Source organism: Hyposmocoma kahamanoa, unplaced genomic scaffold (assembly GCF_003589595.1).
Source record: "Hyposmocoma kahamanoa isolate Upper Pololo Valley unplaced genomic scaffold, ASM358959v1 82, whole genome shotgun sequence".
In the NCBI taxonomy this organism is placed as follows: domain Eukaryota; kingdom Metazoa; phylum Arthropoda; class Insecta; order Lepidoptera; family Cosmopterigidae; genus Hyposmocoma; species Hyposmocoma kahamanoa.
The window spans coordinates 3,720-24,866 of record NW_020654133.1 but is presented as its reverse complement, the minus strand read 5'-3'; the positions used below and the strand labels follow the sequence as shown (position 1 = coordinate 24,866).

The following is a 21,147-nucleotide window of genomic DNA, read 5'->3' as shown; positions in this document are numbered from 1 at the left end:
GTCAGTAAAGATCATTCATATCTTTATTGCTTGTCGCATGGTTTCACATAAAATGCTATAAAATATAATATAATAGTGACACACGTGACACCCTGCTTAGGCGCCGCAATTCAGGAGAGCCCTACAAATTATATATAACTACCTCCGTGGCCGAACGGTTACCATGCCGACAAAATAATATATAATATAATACAGTGGCAGTCGTTGCCACGCAGAGGTCCCAGGTTCGATTCCCGGGCCGGGGGAAATATTTGTATGGTCTACATTTATTTCTCTCGTGAGTTTGGGTGTAATTTGTGGTTGTCTATGTGTGTGTCCATGGCACCAGCGACACAGGGTGTCCCTAGTGCGGGGCTATGTTGATTGTGAGCGTTATTATTATTATTAATCACAAATATTTTGTAATAACGTAAAATTAAATAACATTTACGTATTTATTATTTATGACCTAATCTATTTAATGACTAGGAAAATGTCACTAAAGTTTTATTAAATATTTCATCTAATTTATAAAATACGTTATTGAAACGGCATTTTTTCAGATAAGCGATAAATGTTGATAATTTTTCTTGGTTTTTTTATCTCATTTGGTATGGTGTTATAAATTTGAATTATATTATGTTATAATATCATTGACTTACAAATAAATGGACGACGGGTCTAATACAAAAACCACGAAAAAAAAGTCCCAAGTCAACCTATTTAAACGTAGTGACATGTAAAGGAATATGAAAAAGCTAAAACGTTGAATTTAAATTGTAATGTCATCGCAGTACTGTCTAATTTTGCTTGCTTCGCTGTCAGTCGAACAAACGAAGACTAAGGCGTGAATGACGCTCTGTATACGATTTTAACGCCCTATAAGTTCGGACACTTTTTAGCGCGGACCCGACGTCCATATAATTGTAAGTCAATGTATAATATATTAATTTTATTTGAATCCGTTGATTAATTAATGGATTCAAATAAAAACAAAAGATACATATGAGGCCTTTGTAACTCATCTAAAGAACTATCTACAGAGTAAAGCTTTAGAATATAGTACTTAAAAACGAATTACCAAGTATATCATATGTAAAAGTATGTCAAATAGCCAGACGTAAGTGTATCAGGAATGAGACCTGAATGTAAAAGGGATTACTAATATTTATTGTTGATTGCCTAAAATATTGCCTAAACTTCTGTTTAGTTTTTTAGCCGACTTCAAAAAAGGAGGAGGTTCTCAATTCGACTATATGTTTTTTTTTGTATGTATGTTACACGATAACTCCGGTATTTGTGAATCCATTTTCAAGATTCTTTTTTTGTTGGAAATAAGGTATCTCCATAGTGGTTCCATTTAATTTTGAAGAAAATCATCGACCTCTAAGGGTGGCTGTTCACCCATGAAGATTCATTTTTATAAATAGCGCCTAAATTTTATTATAAGGAGCAATTATTTTAATGCTTGATTTTGCTATTCTCCAATTCGAGGCGTTTTTCTCTCTCAATATTTTTTGAGTAGTGAGAACCGATTTTTATTATCTCCTGTGTCAAGTCCCGTATAGTGGCGAACTAGGGGATGAATCCGGGTTTGCGCACTTTCCGGTAACCAATTTCAATAAAACTTGGTAATTATATGTAATTCCACGTACTTTTGAGGTCGGTTTAGTACTCTGTGCTGAGATTATTGTTATTAATAATTCCTAATTTTATTTTAATAATGTTTTAGTAAAGTAAAGACATTAGTGCCCTCAGAATGTTGCCTCTACGGGGTGTTACATGTGAAGTACCATTAGCATAAGAACACCTGTTGTAACTTGCAAATAAAGGACATGAATATGGCGAACCTCCGTGTAAAATTTTGTTAAAATAATTTCGTGAATGAATTTGGTGAGTATTCGTATAATGGTATCGGTGGCAAAAGCTATTACGCCTTATTAAGTTATTATAATAGCGTAGCGGCGTAAGTTAGTGCGTCAGACATACAAAAAAGAATAGTCCGTCGTGTGACGTGTGGTGTAAAGGATAGAGTCACTAAATTTAAGTTAAAGCGTAGTTAATTTTGTCGCAATATGACATCGAGTATTTAACCAGAAATCGAGGCAAAATGTCATCTAATTTGTTTGAAAACTATTCTGCCAAATCATTACGGTGACAACTGCTCTCCGATTGGCCAGCCCGAATTCGAAACAATTGACAGGTGTCGTCAATTGTTTCACTTCAAATCGACCACTTAACTTGAGCTTTGCTGTAATGGACGAAAATTGCAAAATTACATATTTAATATTTAATTACCGAAGAAATTTGATTCCGTTTTGTAATTAGATGTTTTGCTGTTTTTCTCCGCACCATCGAATGGAACAGCACGCCATTGTTAGAGATATTATCTTTATTACAATAAATACAGAATATTTTTGGAATATACGGAGACGTACACAGGCCAGTTATTGGCGCTGTCTATATTTCAATGCTGATGAGTTACCAGGTATGTATGACCGTTATTTCGACCCTGTTTTTGGTTATATACTCAATGGAACATGATAAATATAAACTGGGCGTTAATTCAAAGCAATGATAGTTGCACGAACCTTTACTTTCCTTGTAAGGTCCTGGGTTTGTTGGATTATTATGTATTTTAAATATAATTTAAAATAAAACAAAATTAGCGGCGGTGGCCTAGTGAAACGGTGTGATCTCAATGGACAGGTGGACGGTTCGATATCCTGTGGTAGCATATACCTATATTTCATTTGACCTTGGAAAAGAGTTCGTCCTGTGAAATACTGCCACCTTGCCTACTTCTGCCACCAAGCAGTAATGTCAACATGACTGTTTTCCAGTTTTGAAGGGTGAGGGTGCTGGCGAAATTAGAAGCACATGTGACGGTCGCTGTGGCAGTGCCCCACAGATCTTTCCGATTTGAAGCTCTGAGTGGCACTGTTAGAGACAGGCGTGTAGCATACCTTCAGGCGCACGACTTGTTCGTCCCGGCACTTGATATTATATTGTTAAAAACCTAAGTATAACTTTAATGTCTACATATATTACGCATATTTGCATTGACTTACAAATAAATGGACGTCGGGTCTAATACAAAAACCACGAAAAAAATGTCCCAAGTCAACCTATTTAAACGTAGTGACATGTAAAGGAATATGAAAAAGCTAAAACGTTGAATATAAATTGTAATGTCATCGCAGTACTGTCTAATTTTGCTTGCTTCGCTGTCAGTCGAACAAACGAAGACTAAAGCGTGAATGATGCTCTGTATACGATTTTAACGCCCTATAAGTTCGGACACTTATTTAGCGCGGACCCGACGTCCATATAATTGTAAGTCAATACATATTTGTAAATGTTTTCGTAGTGATATCTCTAGCTATACTTCAAACCGCATTGGGCCAGCGTGGTGGACCCATGCTCGGCAGTGGAATATATATTGATACGGCACATTAGATAAAAGATTATCTTTTATGTGATTTCTTATATCGCTTCGTACAGAAACCACAGACCTCTATTTCCAAATTTAACAGTCCTGTTTCACTTCGTCCAAAATTTTAGTTTCGCAAAAAAAATATAAATTTTGTATCATAACCTCCTTTCTAATCCGACCTTGGCCTTCACTGAACCCTCGGTTAAACTTTAACCTTAGTTTTAACTGTTACCTCCTTATTATATCGCAATGTGTTCACATTATCTTACAGTTGTACCCAACCCGGAGCGCAGTCGAGGTCTCAGTTCCATAAACCAAAATAGTATATGATTATTTGAACAAATCAAAAAAATCTGTGTGTTCGATCTTTCTATTTATAATCATAACAAAACTAATGGAGTTATTTTACAAAAAATCTAAATAAATACAATTTATATTATTTTCTTTGTTAACTTAAAAAGATATGTTATAATTTTAGATACGACACAAACAATCAACTGTTTCCTCGTTTTAAATACAATTAACTAGTAATAAAATTCTTAAACCAAGGACGCTCTGCACCTCATTAGTAGAGTTCAAATTTAACATTGAAAACAATTGGGTTACTAAAGTTAAACTTAATTTTATAAAACAGGTAGAACGTCTGCGAATTTGATGGGCATCATTAGGCGTTGAATGTTTTGCAGCTGTGTGACATTGATTTTAATAATGTTTCAAGGTAATGTAATCACGAAATAAGTAATTATATCGTCATCTACTAAGGTTTCTTCGAAGTCCAGGTTTCTTCACGATTTTTTCCTTTACCATTCGCGAATGGTATTGCTATGATACCAAGGGACTGGACGAACAAGTCGTGCGCCTGACGTTAAGCGACACGCCTGTCAATAGCAGTTTAAATCGCAAACATCTGAGAGACACTGCCACATACCTGACACATAAGTTGACTAGTCCCATGTGCCTGTAACTTTACCAGCTCCACATTTACTGCTTGGCGGCAGAAATAGGCAAGGTGGAAGTACTTCCCAGGATGAGCTCTTTCACAAGGAGCTCTACTGCTATTAAAAACATCTTTCGGCTAACTTTAGAATTAAAACCTTAAATTCATGTCTAAAATTCAATGTCTAATTCATTCATTCATTCATTCATTCCGTTTCACTACCTGCCGCATTCCATCGCGTACTAAAAGGTTCGGTGGCTCCTTTCTCTGCCGCACGGTTGACAAATGGAACTCCCTTCCGGCACATGTCTTCCCTCCCTCTTATATGGGGTCCTTCAAACGAGGCGTGAAGAGGCATATTGTAGGCAGGCAGGGTGGAGGTGGCTAGTGCAGTGAGGGTTTCATCGCTGCACTAGGTTCCTTCGCGTTTGGATACCACTTTCCACTTAACATCAGGTGGAGTGGAGTCATTTGCCTGTCATGTATTAAAAAAAAAAAATATTTAATTATTTTTGGGTTATGGATCATATATTGGAACGTGAAAGAAATCCGTAGTAAGTTCACTGTTGAGCTTCACTATCTATAAACTTACATAGTCAATGTGTCAATGATATAATTAATATGGACATGCTATAAAATTAGTATAAATATTTATTATTTTTGTATATCGTCAAAATTGTTTCGTTAACCATTCAAGGGCAGTTGTTACGTCACATTTACGAGAATTTATTAAAGATTATATAAAATTTTGTTGCCATAGTTTGTATGCGCCGTTTATGAAAAATATGTGAATATAGACTTTAAATTCTTAGGTAGTATCCGCGCTAGCTTAGTTGGTTTACCAAAGGGGACGTAATCCCGTGGTCGCGTGTTCGGGTCCTGTCGAGTCGAAGGATTTTTTTTCTTCGGGTTCCATTTTTGTATTTAATAATAATAGTAAACTAGTGGATTTACTTCTACAAATAATCTCAGTACAGTTAAATGGGCCCACTACCGAGATACCCTCTTTCCAACAAAAAAAGAATCTTAAAAACCGATTCACAAATGCCAGAATTACTGCGTAAAACATGTACAAAAAAACCAGCCGAATCGAAAACCTTCTCCATTTTTAAGTAGGCTAAAAAATAAAACAAATCAATAATTGACTTGCTTTTACAATGCTACCTAGTTAAAGGTCAATGTACAATCGTTTTAACTCTAATACTGCAGACATTTGTTATTGTTCAATAAATTTAATAATATTGTTATTGATTGCGTCCTTCAGAGAAGTTAAATTATTTCAATAAAGCTTGGACTTCGATAAATATTTATGTATACTCGGCTACGGAATTTGAGTTCAAAAATGTAAACAAACAACTGTCAGTATCTTAGTAAAGAAAATGTTGACACGAGAATCAATTTTTTATGTAGTGGTGATATTAAATAGGTTGTTCAATAATTTCAGTACAGAGTACTAAGAAAACCGACCTCAATAGTACGTGGAATTACATATAATTACCAAGTTTTATTGAAATCGGTTACCGGAAAGTGCGCAAACCCGTATTTATCTCCTAGTTCGCCACTATACGGGACTTGACAAAGGAGATAATAAAAATCGGTTTTCACTACTCACAGTATATTGACAGAAAAAACGCCTTGAATTGGAGAATAGCAAAATCAACATACATAAAAAAAAGCATGCAGTCGAATTGAGAACCTACTCCTTTTTTTTGAAGTCGGTTAAAAAATAATACATTTAAAATGCACAATATTTTAAAACATGCATTTCATACCTATTCACATTAGCGCAATTCTTAAAATATATTTTTTGTAATAGCAACACCTTTTTTTACATTTTTATCTCGAATTCTATCGCCGAGTATAATTAGCTTTATTGCAAGAACGGTCATTTTTTGTCATAAGCATTTTTAAATAACCATGGGCCTTCATTCTTCGTGTCCCTATATTGGCCCTGCGTACTTGCTATGTTGAAAAGGCCATAGACCTCTGATCTGTGATCCTTTGATGCGTAATGCTCTGAACCGTAGTACTCTGAACCGTAGTCCTTTGAACCGGCGTTAAATGGACCTGTGTTCTGAAAACCTGAACCATATTTCACTTCTGTTAGGTACCGTTTGATATTAGGGTCATTATTATATAATTTCTCATTATTATGTCCTCTATCTTCAATCCCTTTGTTAAGTGGACGCCAAATTTCTATCCTGTCATTATTAGGTCCTCTATGTTGAAGGCCATCTTTAATCGGACTTCTATTATCAAACCAGGTTTGCTTCATTCCACCCAGTAAAACATTATTTGTTGGTCGAGCTCCTATATTCCAGAATGATTTTCTGAAGCCTATAGATTCATTGCCGCTACAGTAATTCTCCCTCCATGGCTCAAAACTTATTGTGGGAATATTTGTACAGTCCGTTATTTCATTGCTGTGGGCAAAAAATAATTATTTTAATTTTTATTGTAACTGGGGTGTTAGGTAAACAGATATAATGTACATTGGTTTTCAATAGCCTTGGGCGTCCGCCATATAGCTTCAGGGTTAAGGTTCCATGAACACCTTTAAGTCATTCGCCTGGTGATAAGCGACACCCCTGTCCTTAACAGTTGCAGTGTCACTCAGAGCTTTAAATCGCAAAAGATCTTAGGGGCACTGCCACTACGGCCGTCAACCCTGGGACTCAAGTTAAGAAGTCCCATGTGCCTGTAATAAGTAAAAACGGTTCAAGCGTTTAAACTACAGGTGTTCTAGTATATAGTGTGTTTTTTTTTTCAAAGAAAGAAATTCGAAATTATGGTAGGTACAGGGGAAAGTGTCTTAGAAGAGGTTATTTTTTTTTTTCACAATAGAAATTTGACACAGTCAATTCTTTGTTCAAGTGAATAATGTTATCTTTTTTTTTTAATTCTAATCGACTTATTTCATCGTATCGGAAGAAAAACTCGAGACAGCTGAAGTTGGTCAAATTCAATAAAATGTTATTTCGTACAATTTGCCACCGTAACAGAATTTAATACACTGATCCTAGTAAAAAGAAGGGTGAATAGTTGTCACTTAGTAGCAGAAGAGGTAATACTGCCACCTTACGTATTTCTGCCGCCAAGCAGTAATCGAAGTCAGTTTCGAAGGGTAAGTAAGGGTGCTGGTGAAATTACAGGCACACGAGACTCTACGTCTAAGGTGTCGGGCGCAGTGGCAGTGCCTCTAAAATCTTTGCGATTTAAAGCTCTGAGTAGCACTGCAACTGTTATGGACAGGCGTGTCGCTTATCATCAGGCGCACGACTTGTTCGTGCCGTCAATTGATGTTATAAAAAAAAATTGTTTTTTACAAAAAATTCACAAATGCCGTTAGAAGTTATCGTGTAACAAACATACACAAAAAAATACAGTCGAATTGAAAACCTCTTCCTTTGTTGAAGTCGGTTAATAAATATTACTCTCTTTATATTTCCCCGTCGTAGTCGAACAACAAAAACGTGACAAAATTTCCAGCATTGTTTTAATGAAAGCGATGGCGACTAACTTGTGTCCAGGCATCAGGAATGGACGAGGCTGTACGGAGTACACATCGTCGCCATTGTCGCATAAGAATCTAGCCATTGTCATTCCACGGATTTGCCGTAATTGTTCTGGAACACATATAATATTTAAATTATACATAGATTATACTTTATTCTATTCTATTCCTTAATGGTGGCCACTAGGCTTGGGCCAGTGTCAGTTTCGTAGGTTCCATTTATATAATTTTTGACACCTCAAGGTCCTAATGCGTTTCCGATTAGATTTTTTTATAACAATCGATTTTATTTATGAAGAATGTTATACGAATGAATATTATGCTATCAGGCTTCTAACAAAAGAATTCATATCAAATACTTGTACTTATCTAATAATTTACGCCACTTACTCTTAAAAACGATTAAATTTCACAATTTGATAAATGAATTGGACTTAAGAATTGTTTTACATTTTTCTGGTTTACCAGGAAGTTCATCAAGAACGTCACTTGGCAATTTATTAAGCGGTAATGGTAACATACATTTCCAAGCACGCGTTCCCTAGTTGTTATTGTACGGCGGAAGAACATGCTTTGGTAGGCAATAGATTACGCAGTTTACCAATTCTTATCGTTTGATTTAACATGGCAATGTTATCTATTTCATCGCAAATTATGTATTATATTGAAGATGAATGAGAATGAAGTTCTGCAAAAGAAGTCCGTTATCTACCCAGGATGCTGCGAGAGGCCATTGAAATTATAAAACATCCTAATTTCAACAGGGAAGATGGTTTCTCCGTACCACCAGTTTGGGACCCAGTATTTCCTCTAATGAAAAATCCCAAACAGATATAAGACTGCAGTACTAATTAATATGTTTTAGTTTATTCTAATTTCTATTATTAATTAATAATAAATTGAACTTATTAAAAATTCATTCAATAAAATAATTTTAACATTAAAACTTAATGTAGCGTAAATTGGAATGTTTTCTTTGTGCAATTAAAAATAAGGTATTTAATTAATAACTATTGTAACTATAGTGAAAAAATAGGGTGGTTTGCATCAATATTAGACATAACTGGTTGAAGACTGTACCACCTCAGTCAACCGTGACCATGGGACCTGTACCTTTACAGGTACAGCCGGAAACGTCGGTTTGTTTGAAAAACAAATATACGCGATTTAAATCCGGAAAAATAGTTTCATTTCCTATGTGTAACAATCGCGAAAACCTAAGAACTCGGAATCTTATTTGTAATTAAATAAATAAATATATATAAATATATTTAATAAATATAAATTTTATATGTTTTACTAAGTCATAAATATTTTGTATGTTCTACCATAACTACTGCAAGCAAGCATTACTGCGTTCCGGTTTTTGACTGGTAAAGGTGACTTATGTCTCTGGGTGACGGGCGCAGTGGCAGTTGTTATGGACAGGCATGTAGCTTTCCATAAAAATCTTATATAAATAATATTGTTACTAAAATCTTTATATTAGTGTAACCACGGGCCATGGGAAGCCAGCTTTATATACAATTTACCTGTAGTAAACGCTCCAGGGTGCTGATTATTCTCAAACCAGAACCTATCAGCTCTTCGGAAGTGGATCAACTGCTCAACATAAATGCACAGGAGTGTTGGACTAAGTGTAGTTCCAGGCGCTGGCTTCTCGGCTAGTATACCGGCTAAAAGGTCTATGTCTTCTACGGTTTCATATCTGAATCTTAGGCCATCCACTTCCTGGAACAGTAGGTCATCATATCAATACCTCCAATGAACGCAGAGGTCACGGGTTCGATTCCCGGGTCGGGAGAAATATTTGTATGGCCTACATTTACTTCTCTCGTGAGTCTGGGTGTAATTTGTGGTTGTCTATTTGTGTGTTCATGGCACCCGCGATACAGGGTTTCCCTAGTGGGGGGTATTTAAAAAAAACTTCATTTTTTGGTCATCTCTGTTTTTTTTTTACACAATTTTTTTTTCTCGATTTTCGTTCTTCCTTTTTTTTTGACAAAATTCGGGGAGCATCGTATTAGTAAATAAATTAAAGTTTGTTTACATTAAAAACAAATATGGCCAGAAGATTAAGTTTTCATACTTTGTGAGTTGATAAGTTGTAAGTCAAAAATGTCTGTTTGATCACGTCCACATCAATTTACAAATATAAAATGCTTTACTTCTCTCAGAAAGGTCTATAAGTTACATTTCATGTATAATAACAAGTTCCTCCCTCCTTTATATCAAGTCGGTTAAAATGTCTAACAAGCAGCAACACATAAAAGCTAAATTATTCAAAATCTTATTATAATTGGATAATAAGGTTTTGAATTTTACAATCCAATTGACACAACAATGACATTGTCATCTGATATATTTTTCATGGCATTGGCCACTAACAAATTAGCCAAAAAAATACATAAAAATCCGTTCCGTTCTGTTTTACGTTACACAGTACTAAAAGTCCTTAACGATTTCCTGTAAATTGCAATTCAAAAAAATTATTTTTAATTCAATATTTTTGATTTTGAGATCTGTACTAAACCCCAACTTATAGCCTGGTTAAATGTTCCATTCATTTTAGTACCACTAACGGAATTAATCAGTGTTGCCAGATGATTACATCTTACAATTTTCGCAACTTTTGACCCACTTGCGTAATGTAAATGTAATTTTGGTTTTTAAGGCAATTTTCGTCTATATTTTTATTAACACAAAGATCGAACACTCAGAAAAAATTCCTTCGATCCGGCCGTATTCGAACCGACGTGTTCTAACATACCGTGTCCGACGCTACACCAACTAAGCCACGGAACGAACCAGCGGACCTCCAAATTTTTTATGTGCTTGTTGTCGTATCTTTGTATTTGGTTTTTCAACGACTTTTTAGTTGTAGCGCCAAATGTAACCAAACTACAAAAACGCATCCAAATTAAACAACAAAGTAACTCAGAGGTGGCGAAAACAAATGTACCAATTTCCTTGAGCGTGTCTACATTTTATTTGGAATTTAGGCGTATATAAATAATTATTATAAATATCGCTAATACTTAGACTTTTGTTTAACAAAACGGAACTGCAACTTAACGCCCCCAATTACTCAAATCGTCTCATCCGTAGAACAAAGATCTATGTGCAAAACTACTTGTTCTCTCGACATAGTATATTTCGGTCGTTCTTCTTCGCTGTAGATGTCAGATCGATTTGTTCGATTTTATATTTCCGATACGAAATAAGATATATAAATCATCAAAACACCTTTACAATAGGCCTTGTCTGAATAATGAAATTATTCTCGTAACGTACTTACTTTCTTTTCGCTATATAATCACATCGGACTATGTTCTTCGGATGTGTCGAAATATATCATTTCACTATAATGTGGATCCGTACGTAATTAAACGAACACTGCGTGTTTTGTTGTATCGTATCCCATTTGCATCTTTTCTTATAGACAATGCGAACGCGTTGCATTCAAGAATTTGTGACTAACATTGATAAACTTACGGATTGTCCCATCCACTCCAACATGTCATCAAATTTCTTGGGTACTGGCAGATGGCAGAAGTCCCTGTAATCGACGTAGGGGGGCATGGCTGCTTCTCGGTTCTTCATCAAATCTAACGACACTACGTCGGCAGCGCGTTGTACACCTCCCAGTACTCTTTCTCCCATCTGAAACAATATTATGTACCCTCAATGTGACGATGCAGGAACAAGCATCTGGTGGGGTATCGTTAACGCCTACCTATAAAAGATGCAGTTCCATTCAGAGCTTTAAAGACCTGAGAGGCTAAGTTGACAAAACCTATATGCCTATTGCTTCACCTTTCAAAGCCGGAACGCATTAATGCTTATATTAATGTTTGGCGACAGAAATAAGTAAGATTGCAGTACTTCCATGGACGAACACTTTAACAAGGTGCTCTACCGTTACTGAACAACTATTCGGAACGTGATATGACATTTTTTTATATATGACAAAAGTCTATTTGACTTTGTCCAAGGCTTTGGAAATGTCCAAGGACACTGCAAGGATTTCGCCTTGGCCTTCGATTGCCTCGCACCACAACTGAGTGGCATATGCAAGACGAAGATCGGTCTTGTGTAAATTGAGTGACATCTTAACCTACCCGGAAATCTTCATAAAATAATCCATATACCTTGAAATAAATTTTCCTGTCTTCAATGGCACACAAATGACCATCCACCACACCTACTGTGTCTACTAGAAAGTAATAACGGATTAAAATAACAACAACAAAATGCTGGCCACGCTTTTTAAAAATAGCAATATTTTAAAACCAAATAGAACATACCTCTGGATCGACAAGCTGATCAACCTCGGCAGTAGCCTGTCTGAAGAATCCCTGAATGATGCCTTCAATGGTGTTGTTTATAGGCAAAATTCCTGTTCGGAGAGTCAAGTCCACAATCTTCAGCTCGTCAAGAAGCTTGCCTTTGCGACTGTATTTCCTGGGGATAGAATTTTAAGAATTACACCGTGCAGTATGCACACTTTTCTAGGAACCACAGTACCTTTTCCATATCTCATTATATTCCTTTCTAATGCTATGGCATTAGAGCTCCTCGTGAAAGATTCCATCTAGAGAATTACTGCCACCACACCTTTTTTTGCCGTTCAACGTCCTCATTTAAAAGGTGCTGGTGAAACTACAGCTACACTTGTCAACTCTATGTCACAGGGATACAGGCGCATTGGCAGTGCCCCTCAGATCTTTGCGATTTAAAGCCCTGGCCAGCACTGCAACTGTCATGGACAGCCTTGTCGTCACCACTCCCGCAGTGCTTGAAAACCAGGGTATACAACTAATGCGTCCTACCGGTCATGACTTACGGAGCCGAGACGTGGAATATGACGGTCAAAATGGCTCACAGACTACACGTCGCTCAGCGAGCTATGGAAAGGTCTATGCTGGGTATCTGGTTAAGGAACAAAGTCCGGAATGAAGTTATCCGGCATAAGACTAAAGTTGTGGACATCGTCCAGAAATGTAGCCAGCTGAAGTGGCAGTGGGCTGGCCACATCTGTCGCAGAACCGATGAGCGATGGAGTAGACGAGAGTGGAAACCACGTCTCGGCAAACGTAACGTAGGACGTCCCCCGGCAAGATGGACCGATGGTTTGTAGAAGAACACGTAGTGGTTGGATGCGGAAAACGGATGATCGGGCACTATAGCGTACACTTGGGGAGGCTTGTGTCCAGCAGTGGACTTCAATAGACTGATTGATTTGATTTTAATTTGATTTCGATCAGGCACACAACTAGTTTGTTCCTACATTCGATACCCGAAAGAGGTACGCTGGCTGCCATATCAAATACGTCCCGTAGTTTAAATTTTAGTTACACTATCGCAATGGACACCTTGTTTTGTAGTACTGACAAACATGCCAAAAACTCAGCGACAAACTATTGGATACCATCTTCCACTGAACACTGAATCTCTAACCCCAATCTCATGATGAAGCGAATAGTAATAATTATTTACTTAAGCCTGCCATCCACTATAGTGTGGAACCATCTCATTGCAATGACGAACTCAATGCTGACTTTAGGCTCCAACTTTGGATCGTAATCGTTAACGTGGCCCATTGTATCGTAGATGACGCCATGCTTCAGGAGGTAGTGGCTGCCTGGATAAATATTAATAAGTAAATATTAGACAATATCGTCAACAAAATAACCTTTACGCGTAAACTCACTTATATATCGAACAACACTGTGCTATTGATTAAAAAGGAAAGAACATATACCCAATAAAGGAGGTAACAATTCATAATACGTTATGTGATTGTTCATCGCAATGTTGATCTCCCTGGCTTCCCTGAAAATCTTATCATCATCCCAGCAAGGGTTCAGGATTTCCAACTGACGCGCTATGCGGTTATGATTCCGGAAGAACAAGATGGCGAGCACGTTCACTGGTATCAGTGTGTTGTAATTTGGATTAGCTGGAAAAAGAGACAAAACCTGATTGTTACGAATCAATTTATTCATTAGTATACAGGTTGCGAAAAATACATTAAATAATGAAAACCTGGGAGTCTACTCCTGTTCTCCTTTCGGCATTTGTCCGAAACAATAAAGGCTGTTTCATGTTACACCGTGCTGGAGCCTGGCTGTACTCCGCTCAAATATCTATGTATATACTTTTGTACGCACTTCATGTCATCGGAGCAGTCACCGAGTCTGTGTTACGGCCGAGACACGGTCGGAGCACGGCGTCAAATATTTTTTCCGGGTTCCATTCCGGCCCGATCGCGACACGTCGTTGAACTATTATAGCGTAACGGACTGTCCATTACGCAAGCGCAATAGCTCTCATCGTCTATTAAATCTTTGTAGCGCGTGGCAAATTCTCTTTCGGATTATCGTTTTCTCCAGACACCATCGTCTATTTCTAGTTTAAATTTGTGTTTTCAATACTTCGTCATCAAGAGCTATTGCAACAGCTGCCAACTCAAGTTGTGAAAATTGCATTAATAACACAGCCTTATGACTCAAGAGAGAAATAGGAAATAACAATCATGTGAAACATGATTCAATGATACTACTTGATCAAATCTAGAGACAATGCCAAGTATGAAGCTTCATTCGCATCATGTGTTTTTTAATTTGCTCGAGTATTACTTATTTGACAGTACTTGTTTCGAACGTGTTGTCGGGCGGAAAACGAGACTATGGATGTCTACAGTTTGATATCACGTTTAAATCGTGTGGTCTTATACCACTACTAAAAGAAAGGGACTGTAAATCTAGGTCAAATCTCTTGATCACGTAAAAAGGAAGAGACATATATATATACATATACATGAACACAATTAGTTAATAGCAGTAGAGGTCCTTGTGGAAGAATTCGTTCAGGGTAGTACTACCACCTTACCTATTTCTGCCGCCAAGCAGTAATGTCAGCTTTACTGTGTTCCGGTTTTGAAGGGTAAGGGTGCTGGTGAAATTACAGGCACATGGGACTTGTCAACTTATATCTCAGGGTGTGTAGTATGTGCGCAGTGGTAGTGCCCCTCGGATCCTTGCAATTTATAGTTCTGAGTGGCACTATAAGTGTTATGGACAGGCGTGTAGCCTACCTACAGGCGCACGACTTGTTCGTCCCGTCACTTGATGTTATAAAAAAAATACCAGTGTAGAAAAGTTTGTTTTCTGTATTGACACGGCCAGGGATCGAAACCGGGACCTTAGAGATGGCGACACCATGATCACCGGTGCATACTTACGACTAGTGTGACATCTAGTCTCTAAGGGTAATTGGTTCCCAAGGCATCTTATTCCCCCGCTCGTTGGCCATTCTTTTCCATTGACCTGTTCCGATCGCCATCTTCCTCCTTGAAGCTCGCGCGTGCGCCGCATGGCCTGCTCGCTTATACCGTATACGATGGAGAGATCCAGCATCGGTGGAGCTGTATTCACCTTTAACATGCATGATGAGATTCTTTAAGACATTTATAAATAAATGTAAATATTTAACAACCTATACGTTGCTCTGATCCCAAAGCTGCTTGTGTTATGGAAATCGGAGACAGAGACGCTTCCACAAACATCCAGACTCGAGACAACGCCACCGAGTCTTTTCCGAAATATGTGCAGTTAAATTTATTATCTCGTGTAAGCGAAAACTGTGATGTGTTTTAGGCGTTCGGGAAAATTTACATAATAAAGATGTGTTAAAGTAAATGTCCCAAGTATCATTGTAATTGTTTTTATTTCTTTTCTAAATTATAGTAGCACTGATTTGAGCAACCTAATTTAATGGCTATAGCCCAGGATTGCCAGATTCGGGTGTCCGATCAGTAAGCAAAACTTACCCTCTCCAAAGGCAGGCTATTTGATACGCAGCCCAAATCTTGATAGGTCATGATCTTGGTCATGTTGAGGCATCGAATGTCGGTACGTCGAAGATGGACGTCGTCTTCAGGTACGTAGATTGGTCTGCAGCGAGGGTCAGATTCGCCTGATAAAAGTGGATCATTCTGGATTTTTTTTTATTAAAAAGCACCTCGATCTCACCTCATGGAAAGTGACGATGAGGTCGACGATGGAACATGCACACCTAAATAATGTCTATTCACTCTCGATTTGAAAAAGTTGGAATATCCACAACATGCGGGTGGAACCCCAGCCTACGTCTAGTCCCCCGGTGATGGAAAGGGGAAGGCGGAATTAAATCATGTCATTCCATCGCACACTGTCCGTTTAAGCCATACTCAAGTTTACCACTAGTCATTCAATTTATGAATTTGGATTCCTGAGTAAGTGGAGATCTATGTAGTGTTACCAGCTTGAGGCAGTTTTTAAAAGTTATTGTTGCTATAGCGCTCGCTCACCTCTCTCGCCCTTCGCTGCCGAAAGGTAACCAGCGCCCATTTTGCGAACGCTGTCACTGCACTCACTGTAGTCACGCTCTCGATGCTAAGCGTTTATTCATAATCATTAATCACGACACGATTATGTGAGTTACGAATTTACATTTTAAGAGTCTTTAGACAAACCAGAAAATCCCGAAATATCCGGGTTTTTCTTAGCTGAAAACCGGGTTACAAAATGGACGGTTACTCGATTTTTTTTCGTAGTTTTTAATCGTAGACAACAGAATTTTGGTTCACAACTAAAAAAAGCATTATAATTGATGGAATAACTACAGAAATAGAAAGACACATTTACCTGTAACGCAGCAAGTGGGAGTCGTAACAATGAAGTTAAAAGTGTCATGCGCAGTTGTAACATCGCCTGCCAGTAACAGAAGACTGCTCATGTGCAATGTCGTGAAGTTTTTGCTGACCGCTCTTCCGTCTGTTATTATTGAGGTGCGAACAGCGCGTACGTTAGGCAAGGCACCGCCTGGAGAATACATTAAAATTCTATAAACAAGACAATTAGGGCGCGTGTCCACGCTAAGAAAGGTCGCCGGGTTCATGCAAGAATTCGTGTCGTAAAAAAAATCTTGTCTACCCCCGACACAACGCGCTCTGCCGCTATTCTATGGGCCGCGACGAGGTGCATGTCAGTAAACGAAAGTTTATGCTCGTGGACGGGTGTTGCTTAGTAGTCAACATATAGTAGTAAAACGACAGCTCCCTGAAGGACTCGTAATGCACTGACACATTTAACCCTATACACGTCTGTCCAAAAGCATTCGTATTGTGTACATGCTCATCATTTTCTCGTCTGCAACAGACACGACTTGTTTTCGTGGCTAGATCCTACAAAGGTCTTGTCGTGTACAAGACTATTATCATTTTTTCTGTAGCAGATACGTCGAATTTCTTATCGTGTACACGCGCCCTTAAAATAGGCCAGGATAAAAAACCATTTTTTACAACTGCACAACACAAAAATACACAGAAAGAAAGAATAAACATAAGACACAGCAAAGTGTAACAAAAAGTAAAGTACCAAAAAAACGAAGTAAACCATTGACTTACAATTATATGGACGTCGGGTCCGCGTTAAAAAATGTCCGAACTTATAGGGCGTTAAAATCGTATACAGAGCGTCATTCACGCTTTAGTCTTCGTTTGTTCGACTGACAGCGAAGCAAGCAAAATTAGACAGTACTGCGATGACATTACAATTTAAATTCAACGTTTTAGCTTTTTCATATTCCTTTACATGTCACTACGTTTAAATAGGTTGACTTGGGACATTTTTTCGTGGTTTTTGTATTAGACCCGTCGTCCATTTATTTGTAAGTCAATGAAGTAAACATATCAAATTTTAAATATGATTGTGCATACAAAGATCGAACACACAGAAAAACAACAGACTGCGGTGAGAAAGTTATTCAAAAATCTCTCACTAGATGTCACTGGCGGTAACGAATGCCGAAAACACCGTTCCACAACCAGCCGTATTCCATCACGAACTAAAAGGTTTGATGGCACCTTCCTCTGTCGCACAGTTGAGAAATGGAATTCCCTTCTAGGGCACGTATTCCCCCCGTCTTACTATATGGGGTCCTTCAAACGAGGTGTGAAGAAGCAAGGAAGGAGGTAGCTAGGGCAGTGATTGTATCAACACTGTGCTAGCTTCCTTCATGTTTGGATTCCATTTTTAATTTTACATCAGGTGGAATGGAGTCGTCTACATGTCATGTTTTTTTTTAATTAATTCAATGATCTGTAACAAAAACACAACAGAAATATCTGCCTCTGTGGCCGAACGGTTACCATGTCCCACCAGGTCCCAGGTTCGATTCCGTGGCCGGATTTGTATGGCCTACATTTATTGCTCTCGTGAGTTTGGGAGTTATTTGTGGTTGTCTATGTGTGTGTCCATGGCACCCGCGACACAGGGTTTCCCCAGTGTGGGGATATGTTGAGTGTGTGCGTTATTATTATTAATTTCGGCGACTCGGTAACTGGACCCGTGGCTCAGATGGTTTTAGTTTGAGCAATGCTATCGTGCAACATGGACGTGTGTTCAAGTCCCATCGATTTTTGTATACGTAACCATAACAAAACTAGTAGAGTTATTTCACAAAAATCTCAATAAATAAATTTTAAATAGTCCACATTAAATGTCATCTGTGCGGCTGTGGCGTATGATATGACGATAATCCCATAACAAGAATGTGTCGCACTTACAATGACCTTATTAAGGACAATAAACAATTAGATATATTTAATTCTAAATGTCACATATTTAAAAAGTCCGTCTCAGATGTCCTCAAGTAGTCGTGTTTAACTGTAAAAATTAAAATAATAATTTCATTTTAACACGTTTTTCTTTCTTTTTTGTATTTTTTTCTTTTATATATTTGTAGCAATATAAATTTTGCAATATATAATTAATTGACAATAACTTTCAAATCGGTTCAAATCTAGATTTAAACAAATTAATGTGGATGTTGAGTGTTGTATTCGTCTAATAAATAAAAAAAATATTCACTCAGCTAAGGTCACAGACGAGAAGAGCCTGTGACAATATAAAATATATACAATAATCATTGACTTACAAATAAATGGACGACGAGTCTAATACAAAAACCACGAAAAAAATGTCCCAAGTCAACCTATTTAAACGTAGTGACATGTAAAGGAATATGAAAAAGCTAAAACGTTGAATTTAAATTGTAATGTCATCGCAGTACTGTCTAATTTTGCTTGCTTCGCTGTCAGTCGAACAAACGAAGACTAAAGCGTGAATGACGCTCTGTATACGATTTTAACGCCCTATAAGTTCGGACATTTTTTAGCGCAGACGCGACGTCCATATAATTGTAAGTCAATGACAATAATATATATTTTATGTCAAGTTGACAAGTCCCATGTGCCTGTAATTTCAACAGCACCCCTTCTAAACCGGAACGCAGTAATGCTCTCATTACTGCTTGGCAGCAGAAATAGGTAAGGTAGTACCTCCCTAGACCAACTCTTTCACAAGGAACTCTGCTACTACTAAGCCCTTCAAGTTTTCGAGATTCACTACTTCTTTGTTTTATGTTATCCGAGTGTCGCCATTTGTAATTTTAAATATACTCACGTTATTTTGTATTAACTGATACACCGTGGTATTGTAACGGACTTCTGAATTCTTAGTTATTGTGGATCGAGTTTTAAAGGTCAGTTTTAATTTTTAATATAAGGGCAACGTATTTATAATATTTGTTTTTCATTAAAGAAATATGCCCTTTTTTATCAAGTGACGGGACGATCACGTCGTGATGGTAAGCTGCACGCCTGTTCATAACAGTTGCAGTGCCACTCAGAGCTTTAAATCGTAAAAATCTGAGGGGCACTGCCACTACGCCCGTCACCTTGAGACATAAGTTGACACGTCCCATCTGCCTGTAATTTCACCAGATACATAATGTGTCATTAAATATAATAAATCTTAATTATAATAATGAAAATGTGATGTTAACAACATTGAAAGTCACTCAATTTCATTTATTTTTTAAGTTATATCATTGACCTTTATTATGTTAATCACACGATGTCAAAATTGCGACAGAATTGTAGGGAATCGGCGATCGATCGCTGCGAATTGTGTGTTCGGGATGAAAGTCGGGTCAATGATCGCTATTCCCACGAACGTCACGAACTATAAGTTTCTTAATTCCGTATTACGCAAATAGGTATTGAGAAAATCTAACTTATTACCTGAAGAAGAAGGTCTATGATCGTAGTTTCTCCCGAAAACGGGAGGCAGCAACCTCCTGAACGGAGTCATTTGAGCTCCTGTCGCAGGGCGATGCAGGTTATTGCAGGAGTGGTCCAAGCGACGTGGTTCATTTTCGTCGCATGGTTTGATTTCTTGCGCGCAGTAGCTGCAATCAAAGGTTCTTCCGTCTTGAAGATGTCACAATGTGACATGCTTTCGAAAAAATGGTTACAAAAGCTTATTTGTAAATTTTTTTAACAATATAAAGTGACAGGATGAACAAGTCTTGCGCCCGATGGTAAGCCTGTCCATAACAGTTGCAGTGCCACTCAGAGCTTTAATTCGCAAAGATTTGAGGAGCACTGCCACTAGTATGGAGATTAGCAGTGCAGTCCAGGATTTATAGAAGGGAATGTCCACATTATTATTTACGTCACTCGAATTTTAGATTACGTTTCTCCTCCAAATTCGATCACTGATAATGATAATTATAAATAAATATTTAATAGTTACTCACGGTATCAGATTTTGGGCTTGGTACGCCGCGTATTTAGCCGGAGAGATCTGACCTCCGTAGAAGGTCTCGTAGAACTCTGTTGCCGCGCATTGCAGCAGAGCTAGAAGTACCGCCCAGCGCATACTGGAAAACAAATTGCATAATTCATTAACATAACGCCCACACACAGTCATAGCACGAGGGAAACCCTGTATCGCGGGTACCATGGACACACATAGACAACCACATATTACACGCAAACTTCAGAACATTAAATACGATAGAAGTGGTTAGTTAGCATCCGACGCGTGCCAACTATAGGTCTCCCAAAGACCCACTTGAGCTCCCCCAAGCAGCACACCCATATCTAAACATATACCATACGATATCTAACAGAATTTAATTCGATTGAATATTTTAGGGCACAACTTTAGTAGATCACAAGAGTTCTGTGAGAATCCCTCTGTAGGTAGTGTTAATAGTGATTCTTATCTTTTTTCTCAAGTAATCCTTCCAGAATGCTACAAGACCATTTGCAGAATGTAGACAGTTTTTAGTCTTGTAGACAGTTTTTAGATAATTTATAGTCTATGATAGTTTTCTTAGTAATGTTATTTTAAAACCAAAATACTAAATCGTTACAAACATAAGACG

At 37.8% G+C, this 21,147-nt stretch overlaps 1 protein-coding gene across 1 annotated transcript; it reads right to left on the bottom strand.

Moving 5' to 3' along the window:
- Positions 1 to 6,237: 6,237 nt before the first annotated feature.
- LOC113234229 (peroxidase-like) lies at positions 6,238 to 20,636 on the bottom strand. Its single transcript, XM_026469528.1, has 12 exons — positions 20,567 to 20,636; positions 19,997 to 20,185; positions 16,557 to 16,733; positions 15,701 to 15,846; positions 15,113 to 15,305; positions 13,631 to 13,828; positions 13,366 to 13,510; positions 12,174 to 12,330; positions 11,362 to 11,529; positions 9,399 to 9,597; positions 7,873 to 7,978; positions 6,238 to 6,775 (listed from the first exon to the last, which is right to left on the bottom strand). The coding sequence occupies exons 1-12, from the start codon at positions 20,634 to 20,636 to the stop codon at positions 6,238 to 6,240; spliced, it is 2,286 nt and encodes a 761-aa protein (XP_026325313.1).
- Between the last annotated feature and the right edge of the window lie 511 nt (positions 20,637 to 21,147).

Excerpts from the sequence above, each read along its gene's own strand:
- LOC113234229 (XM_026469528.1), bottom strand. The coding sequence starts at position 20,636 with ATGCGCTGGGCGGTACTTCTAGCTCTGCTGCAATGCGCGGCAACAGAG. Across the intron at positions 16,734-19,996 it reads TCATAGACCTTCTTCTTCAG|GCGGTGCCTTGCCTAACGTA; the intron begins GTAATAAGTTAG and ends TGTATTCTCCAG. Across the intron at positions 11,530-12,173 it reads ATCAGCTTGTCGATCCAGAG|ATGGGAGAAAGAGTACTGGG; the intron begins GTATGTTCTATT and ends ATATTGTTTCAG.